Source organism: Bison bison, unplaced genomic scaffold (genome assembly GCF_000754665.1).
Source record: "Bison bison bison isolate TAMUID 2011002044 unplaced genomic scaffold, Bison_UMD1.0 scf7180017864158, whole genome shotgun sequence".
Classification (NCBI taxonomy): Eukaryota; Metazoa; Chordata; class Mammalia; order Artiodactyla; family Bovidae; genus Bison; species Bison bison.
This window is the reverse complement of record NW_011494730.1, coordinates 3,750,160-3,764,757: the sequence shown is the minus strand read 5'-3', so window position 1 is coordinate 3,764,757 and position 14,598 is coordinate 3,750,160. Positions and strand designations below refer to the sequence as shown.

The following is a 14,598-nucleotide window of genomic DNA, read 5'->3' as shown; positions in this document are numbered from 1 at the left end:
AGCCATGAAACTAAAAGATGCTTACTCCTTGGAAGGAAAGTTATGACCAACCTAGATGGCATATTAAAAAGCAGAGACATTACTTTGGCAACAAAGGTGCGTCTAATCAAGGTTATGGTTTTTCCAGTGGTCATGTATGCATGTGAGAGTTGGACTGTGAAGAAGGCTGAGCACCAAAGAATTGATGCTTTTGAACTGTGGTGTTGGAGAAGACTCTTGAGAGTCCCTTGGACTGTAAGGAGATCCAACCAGTCCATCCTAAAGGAGATCAGTCCTGGGCGTTCATTGGAAGGGCTGATGTTGAAGCTCAAACTCCAATACTTGGGCCACCTGATGTGAAGAGCTGACTCATTTGAAAAGACCCTGATGCTGGGAAAGATTGAGGGCAGGAGGAGAAGGGGACGATGGAGGATGAGATGGTTGGATGGCATCACCGACACAATGGACATGGGTTTGGGTGGACTTCAGGAGTTGGTGATGGACAGGGAGGCCTGGCATGCTGCGGTTCATGGGGTCGCAAAGAGTCATACACAACTGAGCGACTGAACTTAACTGAAAGGCAAAATGCTTAACTGATCAAAAACTGGTCATTATAATTTTTTCTAACAGATGGTAAGTTGCAAAAAAAATATTAAAGATACTAAAAATAAAAATACCAATTCCTCAATCTTAGAAATAAAACTGTACGCACTTATGGCTAGCTTTTACATAACATTTTTAAAACGTAGTTTCAATCAGTATACCCACTATTTCAAAACCTACTTTTCATTTAAACAGCAACTATTTCTCTGTGATTATGTATCTTTGTTGTTGCTCAGTTGCTAGGTCATGCCCAACTTAATAATAATATGAATGGATATATACCAGGTTTATCCTGCTGCTGTTGCAAAACTGCTAGGTAATTCCCCACTGGACACTGACTTCATAACTAATTTATTGAGAACTAGATAACCTAGGAAGAGATATCTGTGTGATACGTGTTTTGCTTTTCTGAACCACGTCTTCTGAAAAAAACCTCGAAGAGTAAAATTACTAGGTCAAATGACAGACTTCATACAGTGACATACCTTTTTCTCCTCCTCAAAAAAAGGTGTAGGTTAAACCACCAGATCACTTAAGATGATCAAAGCTAAGCGCTGCTACCTCTTTGAAGCTTTTCTACATTAATGGTTGTAACACAGTATACTATGTGGCTTAAATATGAATTTCCAAATCAAAGATTTTTCTTATTATTTGCTGTTTTCAGCTGCCTGAATTTACATACACACTAGAGCATTACAGTGAGGGGGTACCTCGTTGTGGTTTTGATTTGAATTTCTCTAATAATTAGAGCCATTTAGCATGCTTCCATGTCCTACTGGACATTTCTATTTCTTCTTTGGAGAAATGTCTACTTAGATCTTCTGCCCATTTTTCTCTTAGGTTGTCTAGTTTTTGTTGCTAATTGTGTGAGCTGTTTGTATATTCTGGAAATTAAGTCCTTGTCACACTATTTGCAAATATTTCCTCATTCTGTAGTGCGCCTGGCTTCCTTCACTGAACATTTCAGGAAATTCACCCACATCGTTAAAAAGAACAGAAGCTTGTTCTTTTGCACTGTGATACGGGATCTCATTGTATTACTCTACTACTGATTTTGGTTGTTTCTTTTTTTTTTTGCTATTATAAACTGTGCTGCGACAAACATTCTTGAATATGAAGTTTGGTAAGCATATGTTTGCATTTCTGTTGGTCTTCACCTAGGAGTGAAACTGCTGGCCATAAGGTATATTCAACTTAGTGCTAAGTACTACTGAGTATTTCCCCAAAGAAATAGTACTACTTTATCATTTTTTGTTTGTTTGTTTACTCAAACCTCTAGCACATTAAGATGAGGGCTTTCTCCAGGGACAAATACTGATATTAAAAACACAGGATTAAAACTAAAGAAGAGACTTAAGACACAACACTTGCCCTCCTGGCCCACTGCCCAGGGTTACACACACAAAACAATGAGTTGACAGCTTGCACACTGACAAAATGTACTGAAATATCTCATACGACCCTCTTAGTTACCACAAGGGCTAAATCAAACTTTACCACCTCCATTATTCCTGTGAGGAAAGGGATACCCCTAGGGGGATCTCTCACAGTCACACAGCTGTGCTATGTTGTACTTACTCACTCAGTCGTGTCTGACCCTTTGAGACTCCATGGACTGTAGCCCACCAGGCTCCTATGTCCATGGGATTCTTCCGGACAGAATACTAGAGTGGGCTGCCTTGACCTCCTCCAGGGGAATCTTCCCAACCCAGGGATAGAACCCAGGTCTCCCGCATTGCAGGTGGATTCGTTATCATCTGAGCTACCAGAGAAGCCCATCACCCAGCTGAGTAGTGACTAAAGCAGAAAGAGAACATAGACGTTCAAACTCCTAATCGAGGGTTTACTCACAAATTAAACCCATCAGAAGCAGCCAGAAATGCTGCAAAAACTAAAGCAGAAAGAGGAAGTTCTAGGATCTAAGTCTAAAGTACTCTTAAAAAAAAAATAGACATGCACAGAAAAGCTTGGGGCTAGAGACTGCCAAGATTCCTAAAGGGAACTAAATTTGTTAATCTTCCAGCAGACAAACGACGTCAAATGTGTACCCCTACAACAATGTTAAGATCAACTTATATATTAACAATATAACAATTTTACTTGAAATAATTATCTTGAGGGGGAAAAAAAACTAAGTACCATCTAATAAAATACACATTTCCAAAGCTACCCCATATGCAAAGAATTGCTCTAAAACATGAAAATAAATCCTTTACAACCTAAATGATTATACCAGATTTATATTTGTGTAAATCTGGGTGGGAAGTGGGGGGGGAGGTTTCCAAAGAGAACGTCAACTCTATAATGAGCTAAATAAATACATTTGTGTATTACTGATACAATTAAATGATAATGTTGTTCACGGGCAACTCAAAAGACAGTATCTACCAAAGTTCCTTTAAGGTCTAAAAATTATAGGGCTCCACAGTGACCAGGGCTAAAATGAATGAGGGACACCCACATGGCCTTTCTCAGCACTTAAGTCTTTCTCCTTCTGTAACATCTGTAATATGACAAAGCTGAGTAACCAAATGTTTCAGCTGACTTTTAAAAAAATGTTAACAGATTAACTTGTAAACAAGATGATTAAAAGTAAACATAATTAAATAACTTAAAAATTGATGCCTGAACCAAATATTCCTAACCACAGCCAATAAGAGAGATTGGGGGTAGTGAATCCTTAAACTGGAAGTACACAGCATGCGGGCATGCCTTTGTCTTTTTTCAGGGAAAAGGGTCTAGTGTTTCTGCCAGAGTCTCAAAGGTATCTATGACCCCTAAAAGGTAAAGAAATACCAGTGGCATTCAATATGGCAAACATAACAGTTTTATGAGCAAACTGTACTACCTGTAAAAACTGTATATTTTATATTCATACATCTTCAAGATATACAGAAAGTGCTAAAATACAATGTACTACGTATATAAATACTTTCCCCATTGGCAGTAGACAGTTGGTTGTTTCTGCCTTAATGTATTAAGTCTAAACAGGACTCTTCTAAAAATAATATAAAATTAAAATGCAATATTGGTTTTAGTCTGGTCTAATTGAGTAGACTTCCTAAGGAGAAAGAGCAGTAAAAGGGCACCTATGTGCATGTTTGACTTGCAGCCAGAAATGGTGTTTATGGAAAACTTCAGATGGAGCAAAAGGGCACTCAGCCAACAAAATCTACAGCTGTGAGACTTGGAACTTACAAGTGCCCAAACTCCAAAAGCAAAAGTGGAATTATGGGACAGACTTTGAAGATTGTTTATGTGCAAATTTTTCTAACAAGTAACTTTGTATTCCTCTATTCAGATACAGATTCTTTGATTAACACTAAAAATATTTCCTAATACCGAAAAAACAGTGAAAGGGAATCCCATCCAGGTACTGATATTTTCTTTTCCCCCTCAACTGTAAACAAAACTCAGGGTAACTAGGATGGAGTAGTTTTAAGTCTATATCCAGGGATTTGCAATTTTTCTCCCATCCTAACCCCTGAGGAGGATCATAATCTGCTCCAGTGGTAACACGGTCCTGCAAACACTGCAGTTCCCAGTTGGAAGAGAGATGGAGGGGCTGCAGTATATGAGACTCTGAAAAAGACCTCATGTGGTCTGAATACACCCCACAGTCCTATAACCCTTGAGCTCAGTCATCTGCTAGTATATACCCAGACGCTGCCTGAAATCTCTGGGGAAGATGATCAGCAGTGGGCTTCAATGCAGAACTGGAAAGAGACCAGGCCTCTTCTAAAGAAAGCGAAGTACACTATGGAAGAAAGAGCACTGGGGACCATAGCTAAAGTTTAAAACTTGTGAAATGACATATGTACACAGGCAAGACATTGCACTACAACTAAAGATTTTGTTGCTTGCAGGTTCAATGTGGTACAAATATGGGTTATATACTGGAATGGTTTAGCCAGAAAGCAAAGCAAACATTTTCGGGATACAGAATTGAATTTATTTAATAAAGAATAATGTACCTGATCTTGGTATCTTTCTTAATCATTATAATTTGCAGGGGAAAAAATTCAATGTTCCTTTATAGAATGTTTTAGCGCCATCTCCAATTTAAATCACTAGTTCTGTTTCAACAGGAGGGCCCACTTACTTTTGGGTGAAGTTGGTCTAATATCAGTATCAGTATCAGTTTCAACTCAGCTAACCTCATTTCAGTGCTATTAAATTCAAACACCAATGAATTTAACTGCTCAGGCTATTATAAGGGGAGTGCTAAGCCCCTGAGGAAGCACTCCTGAACAGGTCTACGACTTCCATTCAGTTAGCAATTAAGAATCACTGTTTACAGACCACAGCCAACTTTCAAAGTGCAAAATGCAGAAACCAGAACACTTATTTGAGATGTTTCTTTCTTGACAATCATCTTGTAAATCATTTGTCTCAATATATTACAGAAAGAGGCTTCTAATTTTGGTAAAATCTTTATTATTTTGCTTATTATACCATCTGTTCAAGACACATGGCAGATGCACTTTCAATACCTCTTTATGAAAGGCAGAATCGCACTGTATTAGCTCTGGTTTCCCTCTGCAACCACAAGCCATTACCTGGCAATCGATACGAAGCGTAATTCCTACCAGAACATACAGAGAAGGCGCATCACATCACAAGTCTCTGCTTGATGCTTTTACCTTCTCTAGTTCTGAAGGTCAAAGTTTCCAGTGCTGTGTCTGAACTTGTGCTGAAATGCTTGGCATTAATAAAACAAAGACGGAATTAATATATTTTTTTAATTGTGGTGGGGGAAAGGAGGAGGAATCTACAAAGGCGGATTTCACCTTCTAAGTAGCATTATATTGGTCTACATTAATAATTTCCCCAGCAGGCTATCCATGACTTCACTTTGAACAATTGCAGCCTTTGTACCTCAGATCCCCTTACACGTGACATTCAATCAAAGTTTTAAAATGAGCAGCTAACGGAGGTGGAGAAAAGTGTTGCTCAGTAAGGCATTATACAAAGCCATCCCACAGCTCATTTGGAGGTTGCTGAATGCTGGATCATAGACATTTCCCAGCTAAACATTATATTTAGACATTAAGTTTAATTTTCTGTACAGTGAACACTGTATTTATTGCATGTCATCATACTTTCTCTTAAGTCATGCTTCAATGATCACTGAAGCATGACTTAAGAAACTTTTTCAGTTCTTTTACACCAGTGTGTTTTTAAAGATAAATGCAAGGAACCAACAATTAAATGTATTCTTATTCAAGCTCTCTGTACACAGCCATAAAAAAATAAAAAAGTCTGCCTCCTTACCACCCCCCACAAAAGATTTCAGGTAACGGAATTAACCTATTACTAGTTCCAGAATTAACGTTAGTCATTCTGATGAGATGGGATATGAAAAGAATACTAATAAAATCAATTCGTTAACTTATACCTTAAAGTCCTTATCCAAGGAAATGTTCCCCAAAGAAACGGAGGAAAAAAAGATTAGTAAAGGAAACATCTCACACTTCAACATGCTATATAAGGAAAGACGGCTGAAAGGAAATCTTGCAGGGAATTTTATCCCTTTGAACTTTTAAATAAACTCTTAAGTAAGATTATGCAAACTTACTAAAGACCGGTCCTGATTAGAGGGAAAAAATGCACCCCTTCTCCAAGTCAGTTCTGGAGGCTTTCTCCAGAGTTGTGTTGAGTAAAGAAAGACCTCCTAACAAACCAGCATTCTTTTCCACATGATCAGAGCTAATTGGCCCCCCTGCAGACCAAGTGACCAATCACATCAGCTTCAGCTTGAAACCAGCCCCCACGACACTATAAACAGAGGAATGTGAACTGTAAACCCAGTCCAAGAAGAGAACCTACAAACTGGACTTGTAGATTAAAATTACCTTATCAAAAAGACAGACTGAAAGTTTCCTCAAGACCTGCCTCTGTACATAGGCTGACCCAGCAAAAGAACTGGTGAGTACCTGCGATAATACTCAATCCTATTTCTTTCCTTAAGGGAAACGAGGAAAAAACTGACTGACAAATAGGGGCAGAACTAGATATTGCCAATAGTTTAAAACAAAGACATTACCTATAGGGTTATACATTCCTTATTCTTTTTCCTTAATTTTAGAAACAGAGTAACAGTCTTATTGAAAGCATTATTGAAAATTTTCTTCTTTTACTAAATGTGTACTAATTCTGCATTATAATACAGAAATGAGAAAAGAGAAATCCTAGAAAAAATTCAGTGGCTTTCAAAAAAAACAAACATATCTTTTTCTTCTGGACAGGATTAAAGAAACCAAAAATGAGCATTAAAAAAAAAAAAAAAAGGCAAAAAAAAATTTGTTTTTATCTTTTTAACCCATAGGAAAAATAATGAGTATCCTAATTTCTTTTTAAGCATGAAATTACTGCTGAAATTATGTACTTTTACAAATAAGAAATTAAAATATAAAAGAACCTCTGAGCTTATATAACAGAATTAGAACTCACACTGTTTGTCCCAATTATGGGAGGGCAGGAGAGATGATTAGGACTCTCTCTACAGTCTTGAAAGTGTTTCCACCAGAAGTGAGCAAATACATGGTAATACTTTAATCACTCAACAACTGTAGTTACTTATAACTAACTGTTTAATATGAGCTGCACTACTGCATTACAACACGACAATAAAAGACATAATTTTGAGTGCTACAACCTAATGAGTAGAATGAGTTCATTATTTTGATGACCAACGAAGCAGCCAAAATATCATTTTTATAAAGTACAATTTTTTTCCATCAAATGATTTATATGTGGGCAAATATTTTTTGGCCCACACAGAGAAATACAAGGAAACCATACTGAGCTTCTATTCTATGTTCTACTGGGACCAATTTACAAGAATCACATAAATACAGACTAAGACGAAAACATTCAAAAAGCACTTGTGTGCCTGTAGGGATATAAAAATTACCTTGAAATACAATAGCATAATGTCTGTCCATCAAACACTTTTAAATTTGATGGAAAGAAAATCTACATGTATTAGGCAACAATAATTTAATGCTTTAAATGTCATATGAGTAGATGTAAAATCATATAGAAAACAATCATACAAGAAACCTGTAAGAGTTGAGGGAAATGGTAGTAAGTTTATAAACATGTAGAACTTTAAAGGGGCATGTTATTTAATTCCCTCTTTTCTTTCTCTCTTTAATGTAAGGAAACCTGGCCAAGGGGATTGGCTGGCTTGCCCAAACTGACACAGCTATGTAACTAACAGAGCCAGAACCCTGTCAGCTACATTTCCCACTCTGTCTTCGTTATGCTAAACCACACTGACTACACAAGTCCAAAGAACGGAATTATTCAGGGTAATCTGTTAAGTGGGGATCAAAATCTTACTTCTCTCAACTACTCTACTTTCCAACACCATCTGAACAAGATCTAGGATGGTTTTATATATAAAAAGGATAATGTGCCACTGTTTTGATATTAGCCTTCTGTTCACAGGCTTTTCCTTGTATTTATTCAGTTGCAAGAGGAAAAAAAAATTGAAAAAACCTAGAACAAGAGTGCTACAAAATTTGTAAGGAAGAAGTTACAATCCTGAAAAAAGGCCCAAATTAGAACAATTAATTTTATTAGCTATAGTGTGTATACAAAGGCTATCTCTTCAGGTAATGAATTTTATAACTTAATGAAGCAGGCTGAAATCAGGAAGAATCATGGACCTTTCCCCTCACAAATTACTGTGACACAATAAACAATGAGTGATTCCGTAAGTGGAACACCACTAGTGTACAGGTCGACAATGGGCATCTGCCAAAATAGGCAGAAAGCAAGAAACAATAAAGGTCAAAGACACGGACAATGCAAAACCACATAGCGGTTCATCAGCTTGGTGCAGGCAGCCAATTACCCTTTATTGCTATATCCTTCAAGTGTCAGAATGTCTTTTCTTTCATAAAATTACGATGAAAGTAGTAATTTTTAAAATTATTTTCTTATCTGGTAAATTACAAATTTGGCAATGTTTTATAACAACTGTCTTCTGAACATTTTAACTCTACTGTTCTGCAGAACCCAAGACTAGACTGTAATAATTCTGATTTTACTAATCTTCAAACTATGCAAGATGTCTTTCTTAATTGAAAATATATTTCTTGTCTATAAATCACAGGTCTTAGCCTAAGCATTTTTGAAGAATACTCAGTAGGGTTCTTGGACAAACTAGTCAAATGAACACTGTGTTATTCACAAAGGCTAATAACTAGGTCAAAATGTCTATTTTTGAGGCAATATAGCACTGACTCTGGTCTGGTCTACGGACTGAGCAGAAATTCACTACCACTTACTGCTTTTATGATCTTAGGAAACGTATTGTGCCTCAGCTTCATTACCTATAAAATGTCATTAATAATGGTACTTATTGGTATGAAAGTTAAGAAACATTGGGCTTCCCAGGTGACTCAGTACTAAAGAACCTGCCTGCCAATGCAGGAGATGTAAGAGACACTGGTTCGATCCCTGGGTCAGGAAGATCCCCTGGAGGAGGAAATGGTAACCCATTCCAGTATTTTTGCCTAAAGAATCCCATTGACAGAGGAGCCTGGCGGGCAACAGTCCATGAGATCACCAAGTGTCAGACATGACCAAGCACGCAGGCATGCATAAGACACAATATTAATACCAATAAAGTGACAAATAGCCCAAGAAGTTACTCTGTTATTCTGTGAAGCTATTGGCTTCACATGAGTCAATATATGTGAAGTGTCTGGTATGATTCCTGGCACATAATCAACAATGTGTATTAGCTAGCCCAATTAATCATTATTGATGTAAAAATCATGCATAAAGCTAACAATGATTTAAAATGGATACTTGAGAATTTATGGGGACAGGAAGAACATCTACTAAAGGTGCTAAAAATTAGGCTGTCAAAGACTATCTTGTGAATGCAGTATTAATTATCTTGAGAAGACTTTTATCTCGCCAAACTCTCTAAATTAGGCAGCTTCTTGGAGTTTAAAAAAAAAAAAAAACAACTGTAAAGTTAGCCAAACTTGGAAAATAATCCATACGCCCTGTGAAAATTTTGACCCTCAGTGATCTCACCTGAAAAATGGGATATGGATGTCTATCTTGCTGAGATTCCAAAGAATTAGAGACAATGCAATATGAAATATTTATATTTTGTTATTATTATAATGTACAAAAGAGAGGAGATCAGGTCTTCTAAAACATCAAAAAAAATCTAATAAAATGAGTCATTAAATAGTGTGCCAAGAAAAAAAATAAACACTAAATAAAACGATAATGACAACTTGTTAGGATAATAAATTACAAGACATTAAGGCCCTAAGATTTTTTAAATTTATAATATGAAACTGAAATGACCATCTAATCTAAATAAATTTAACAGTCAACCCAGTGTTCCATCAGCAACTCAAATCTAAAGAAAATATAAGAGAATGTCTCTAATATCAGCAATAAATATTAAATCAGCCTTGCTTAGCTCCACACGCCTCCAGTTACCTTCTTAAACATTGCTGTTATTCAAAAGGGAGGAAGGTGATACACAACACTTCCAAGGGTATCTACTTCTGAAGGAAGAAGCCTCAAAAAAGAGAGTCACATACAAACCCCAAGTACTGGACTGAGGCAGAGAAGAAAGGAGCACCCAAGGGAAGCTAAGTCGCATCTCCCGTTCTGTTCCTGGCTGCCTCTGCCTAAGTCCTCTGCACCTCTGTGGTATGCAAGGATGGTCACATGGAAAGCACATGTTAGATTTCTATGCACCACACAGAGAAAACAAAAACACAGCTGAAAACTGACTACAGCTAAAAGCTAGTTTTACTAATATGTTTTAAAAACTGTCATTTGATGCCTTAATGATTATTTTAGTTCATTGAACTTGAAGCTTTTTCTACGGGTTCATTTATTTCCAAAATTAATATTACCTTGGAATCTCTACCTGGAGTTTCTTATTTTGGGTAGAGAGAAAATTATTTACTATCTAGTCAGAATCTAGAATATTCATAAGGGTGGCAATCCACCAGCCACAGAAGGAAAGCCTCCATGAAAATGGCCACAAAGTAACAAAAACAAATAAAATCTAATTACAAAACTTTAAATAGGCTAATTATAAAGCATACAGTAGAACTACAGATCTCTAAAAGCTTAATCTTACCCTAGCACTAAGTTTGGCTTCAAAACATTTTCAGTCAGCTAAACACTACACTTCTAAATGATTTCTATTTTAAAAAGGAACAGATATTTAACATTCCTTTTCATTATTCAGTTATAAGCTAGTAATTAATTATGAAAAGCTATTTACACATAACATTTAGTCAAATCAATACATACCTGAAGCCTAGACTTGTGCAAGAAAAATAAAAAAGTGTCAAAAAAGATACGAATGGTAACCCCAGCCCTCAGAAATTTTTTAAAATCCCAAACAATACTTTAACAGTCCTTGAAGGAACCAGTAAGAGATAACTCAAGGCAAATCATGATTAGCTGTCAAACGAATGACTGAGTAAATGCTCCCTTATGTGAAAACAGAAAGAGCTATCAGACTGGGAAAGCCTGCCTGGTAGTCGAGGAAGCATTTAAAAAACAAATTTGCAAAACTAAGTCTCAAGATTTAAATAATATTAACTATGAAACAGTTTAAGGTTTACTAATGCACTCTCGATTTCAGAGCATTACAGCCTGAGATGGATGGCAGTCACTGCAAAGTTATTGCTCCTCTCCTGACTCAGAGACACCAGAGGATGGTTACCAAGGATGGTCACAGCACGCTTCAAATGGATGGCGCTCAAACAGGCCTTGCGTATCTTCGAGACGCTTGGGGAATCCTAATGGACATGCGCTGGCGCTGGATGATGCTGGTTTTCTCCGCCTCTTTTGTTATCCACTGGCTTGTCTTTGCAGTGCTCTGGTATGTTCTAGCTGAGATGAATGGTGACCTGGGACTAGATCATGATGCCCCACCTGAAAACCACACTATCTGCGTCAAGTACATCACCAGTTTCACAGCGGCATTCTCCTTCTCCCTGGAGACACAGCTCACAATTGGTTACGGCACCATGTTCCCCAGTGGTGACTGTCCAAGTGCAATCGCCCTCCTTGCCATACAAATGCTCCTAGGCCTCATGCTAGAGGCTTTTATCACAGGTAATTGTTTTTGTTCTTTAAAAAAGCATAGGAATGTTTTGGAATGGGTATAGTCAGTTATAAGCAATCGTATTCCAGAATAATTTATTTGCATTATTGACAAGTAATGCCTGAGACTAGAAAAGTGTCTTGGGTCAAACAATAGGACAAATTTTTTAAAATTTGACTCTATATTTAAATTTTAAATTTATATTTAAATTTTAAGAAAAAAGGGATTATTATGACAGTAGCCAGAAACATATGAACAAAAAAATCTAAAAGGAATTTTTCAAAGGAGCTAAATATTTTCTTGAATAAGTGAATAAATGTGTTCAATGCATATTATGACAGTCATTTTACCTAACAGAGGAATTTGATTTTTTTTTGTTGTTAACCTTTACTGGGCTAGAATTTTCTCCTGAATTCATCTTTTCAACATTTACTCAATACTAGTGAGCCCAGAGTACCACAGTCAGTACTGCATGATAAAGAACAAGAATACACATCCTTAGCAAGAAGAAAAATATATATATATATACATTTGGCTTCCTTTTTATGTATTTTACTTTAATGCATTTAAAGCATAATTTTGATAAGAGGTCCATAGACCTCACCAGCCTGCCAACATTTGAGGCACAGTAGTAGTTAAGAAACCCTGATCTAGAGTTGGGGGGGGGCGGTGGTGGGGAGGAGGATGCACTTGAAGCATACACTCAAATCACCTGAGAGCCAGAGCCTTTTTAAAAGAAAAAAGGCTTTGTATAAATTTCAAAGTTAAAAGTTCTTCAATGGACCACTTATTCTACTGGTCCCTTCCCTACCCCAAATCATTCTACTTATGAATCTAATCTCTATTTCAACTTGAAGTAATCTGGTGGCAACTAAATTGCATTTATTTTCTGTTACCTTTTTTTTAAAAGCAGGGGTAGGAATATAGGCAATGACCACTCTCTGACCTCGTAACAAACTTAAAGTTTTACATTTCTACATGACAAATGAATTTTCCTTATCCATTTTGAAACCAGTTTTAAAATAAGAATTTATGTACTGTTTTGAAAAACGCTTCAGGCTAATGAGAAATTATCAGTAAGTTGAATTCCTAAATTATTTGGCAGGCACGACACTAAGAAATGTATAACAATTTGCTAGATCCTTGTCATTCAGAAAAGGTAACGACATTTCTAGTGTTCGTTCTAAAAAAAAATTCAATGGTTTCTAATTTAGGTGCCTTTGTGGCGAAGATTGCCCGGCCAAAAAATCGAGCTTTCTCAATTCGATTTACTGACTTAGCAGTAGTAGCTCACATAGATGGCAAACCTAATCTCATTTTCCAAGTGGCCAACACTCGACCTAGCCCTCTCACCAATGTTCGGGTCTCAGCTGTGCTCTATCAGGAACGAGAGAACGGCAAACTCTACCAGACCAGTGTGGACTTTCACCTTGATGGCATCAGTTCCGAGGAGTGTCCATTCTTTATCTTTCCACTCACCTACTACCACTCTATTATACCATCAAGTCCTCTGGCTACTCTGCTCCAGCATGAAAATCCTCCCCACTTTGAATTAGTTGTGTTCCTTTCAGCAATGCAGGAAGGCACTGGAGAAACGTGCCAGAGGAGGACATCCTACCTGCCCTCCGAGATCATGTTGCATCACTGTTTTGCATCTCTGTTGGCCCGAGGCTCCAAAGGTGAATATCAAATCAAGATGGAGAATTTTGACAAGACTACTCCTGAATTTCAAACTCCTCTGGTCTCCAAGAGCCCAAACAGGACTGACCTGGATATCCACATCAACGGACAAAGCATTGACAATTTTCAGATCTCTGAAACAGGACTGATAGAGTAAGAAGTATCTATTTTAGCACCCTATTTTCTAATGTATTAAATACACTCAGCCAGTTATGCAGCTATTTTTCCTTCATCGTATCTCATGTTTTCTTTTTCCAATGCTGATTACATCTTTCTGATTACATCATGGTGATCAAGCCTCCACCTGTTAAAAAAATGGCTGAGCTAACAATACATGTTGTGGAAATATAACATTATACAAAGTTTCTCTCTGTGGTTATCTGCTGAAATCAATGAATGTGAAGGTAACAGATCATGTATACCAACAGAAACGCTGTTGGTGAGTCTGTATGAATGTGGTGTGATACCAGTAATGAAGGTAAAAGGGACACACTTCACACAGCTGAACTCTAGGTAAATCAGTCATCAATTTTTCATTTTCATCTGCCAGTTGGAGCAACAGTCTAGTTTCAAACCTAGCTCCCTAGGTAGAATGATGATTTCATAATATTTAGTGAAAATCCTTTCAAAACTGCTACTTTTTTCAAGACAACAAAGATCATTCCTTTGGTTCTTTATAAAACCAAACTGGGGTAAATATTACCCCCTTAATTTTTAACAGCTAAGAACAAATATTCACAAGAAAACAGCAAAAAATAGATTTAACCATAACTGTAAAATCATTTGGGCATGACACTCAAACACACTCACATATTCATATATTTGTGGCAGAAAGTGATCAGAGCAAGTAAAATAAGCACTAGCCTGATGGAAACTGCAGGGTGGTATTAGGCAAAGAGATGCAAAATTTTATCTACTTTAAAGCTATTGTGCACATTAATCAAATAGTGATTTAAAAATTACAACTATTCACCTGAATGACTTCCAACCAAAGTAAAAACTTTACCTTTCTACTTAGGATCCATTCAATGGTATAAAAACCTCATAGATGCAAACATATTTATATTTTTGTAGATATAAAGGTTTGCATATAATTTAACTCAGGGAAAAAACCTCCACTAGAAAAAGCAAAAAATAATTAGGCAATGAAGCATTTTCAAACCCAAATTCCTGTTTCAAACTTCAAATAGTTTTTTCTATAAACACAAAATGAGTGTTTATTC

General features: G+C 36.8%; 2 protein-coding genes across 5 annotated transcripts in view; one reads left to right on the top strand and one right to left on the bottom strand.

The window, feature by feature from the left end:
- Positions 1–14,598, bottom strand: part of GIGYF2 (GRB10 interacting GYF protein 2) — a 127,698-nt gene that overhangs the window by 55,195 nt on the left and 57,905 nt on the right. The gene's annotated exons all lie outside the window — the stretch shown is intronic.
- Positions 2,336–13,046, top strand: KCNJ13 (potassium inwardly-rectifying channel, subfamily J, member 13). The gene is made up of 2 exons (XM_010841225.1): positions 2,336–11,470; positions 12,910–13,046. The coding sequence occupies exons 1-2, from the start codon at positions 11,247–11,249 to the stop codon at positions 12,968–12,970; spliced, it is 285 nt and encodes a 94-aa protein (XP_010839527.1). The 5' UTR covers positions 2,336–11,246; the 3' UTR covers positions 12,971–13,046.

What these genes read in the sequence shown, in the direction of transcription:
- KCNJ13 (XM_010841225.1), top strand. Translation starts at nt 11,247, where the DNA reads ATGGATGGCAGTCACTGCAAAGTTATTGCTCCTCTCCTGACTCAGAGA. An exon ending in CTTGTCTTTGCAGTGCTCTG is followed by an intron (nt 11,471 to 12,909) that starts GTATGTTCTAGC and finishes TTTCTAATTTAG; the next exon opens with GTGCCTTTGTGGCGAAGATT.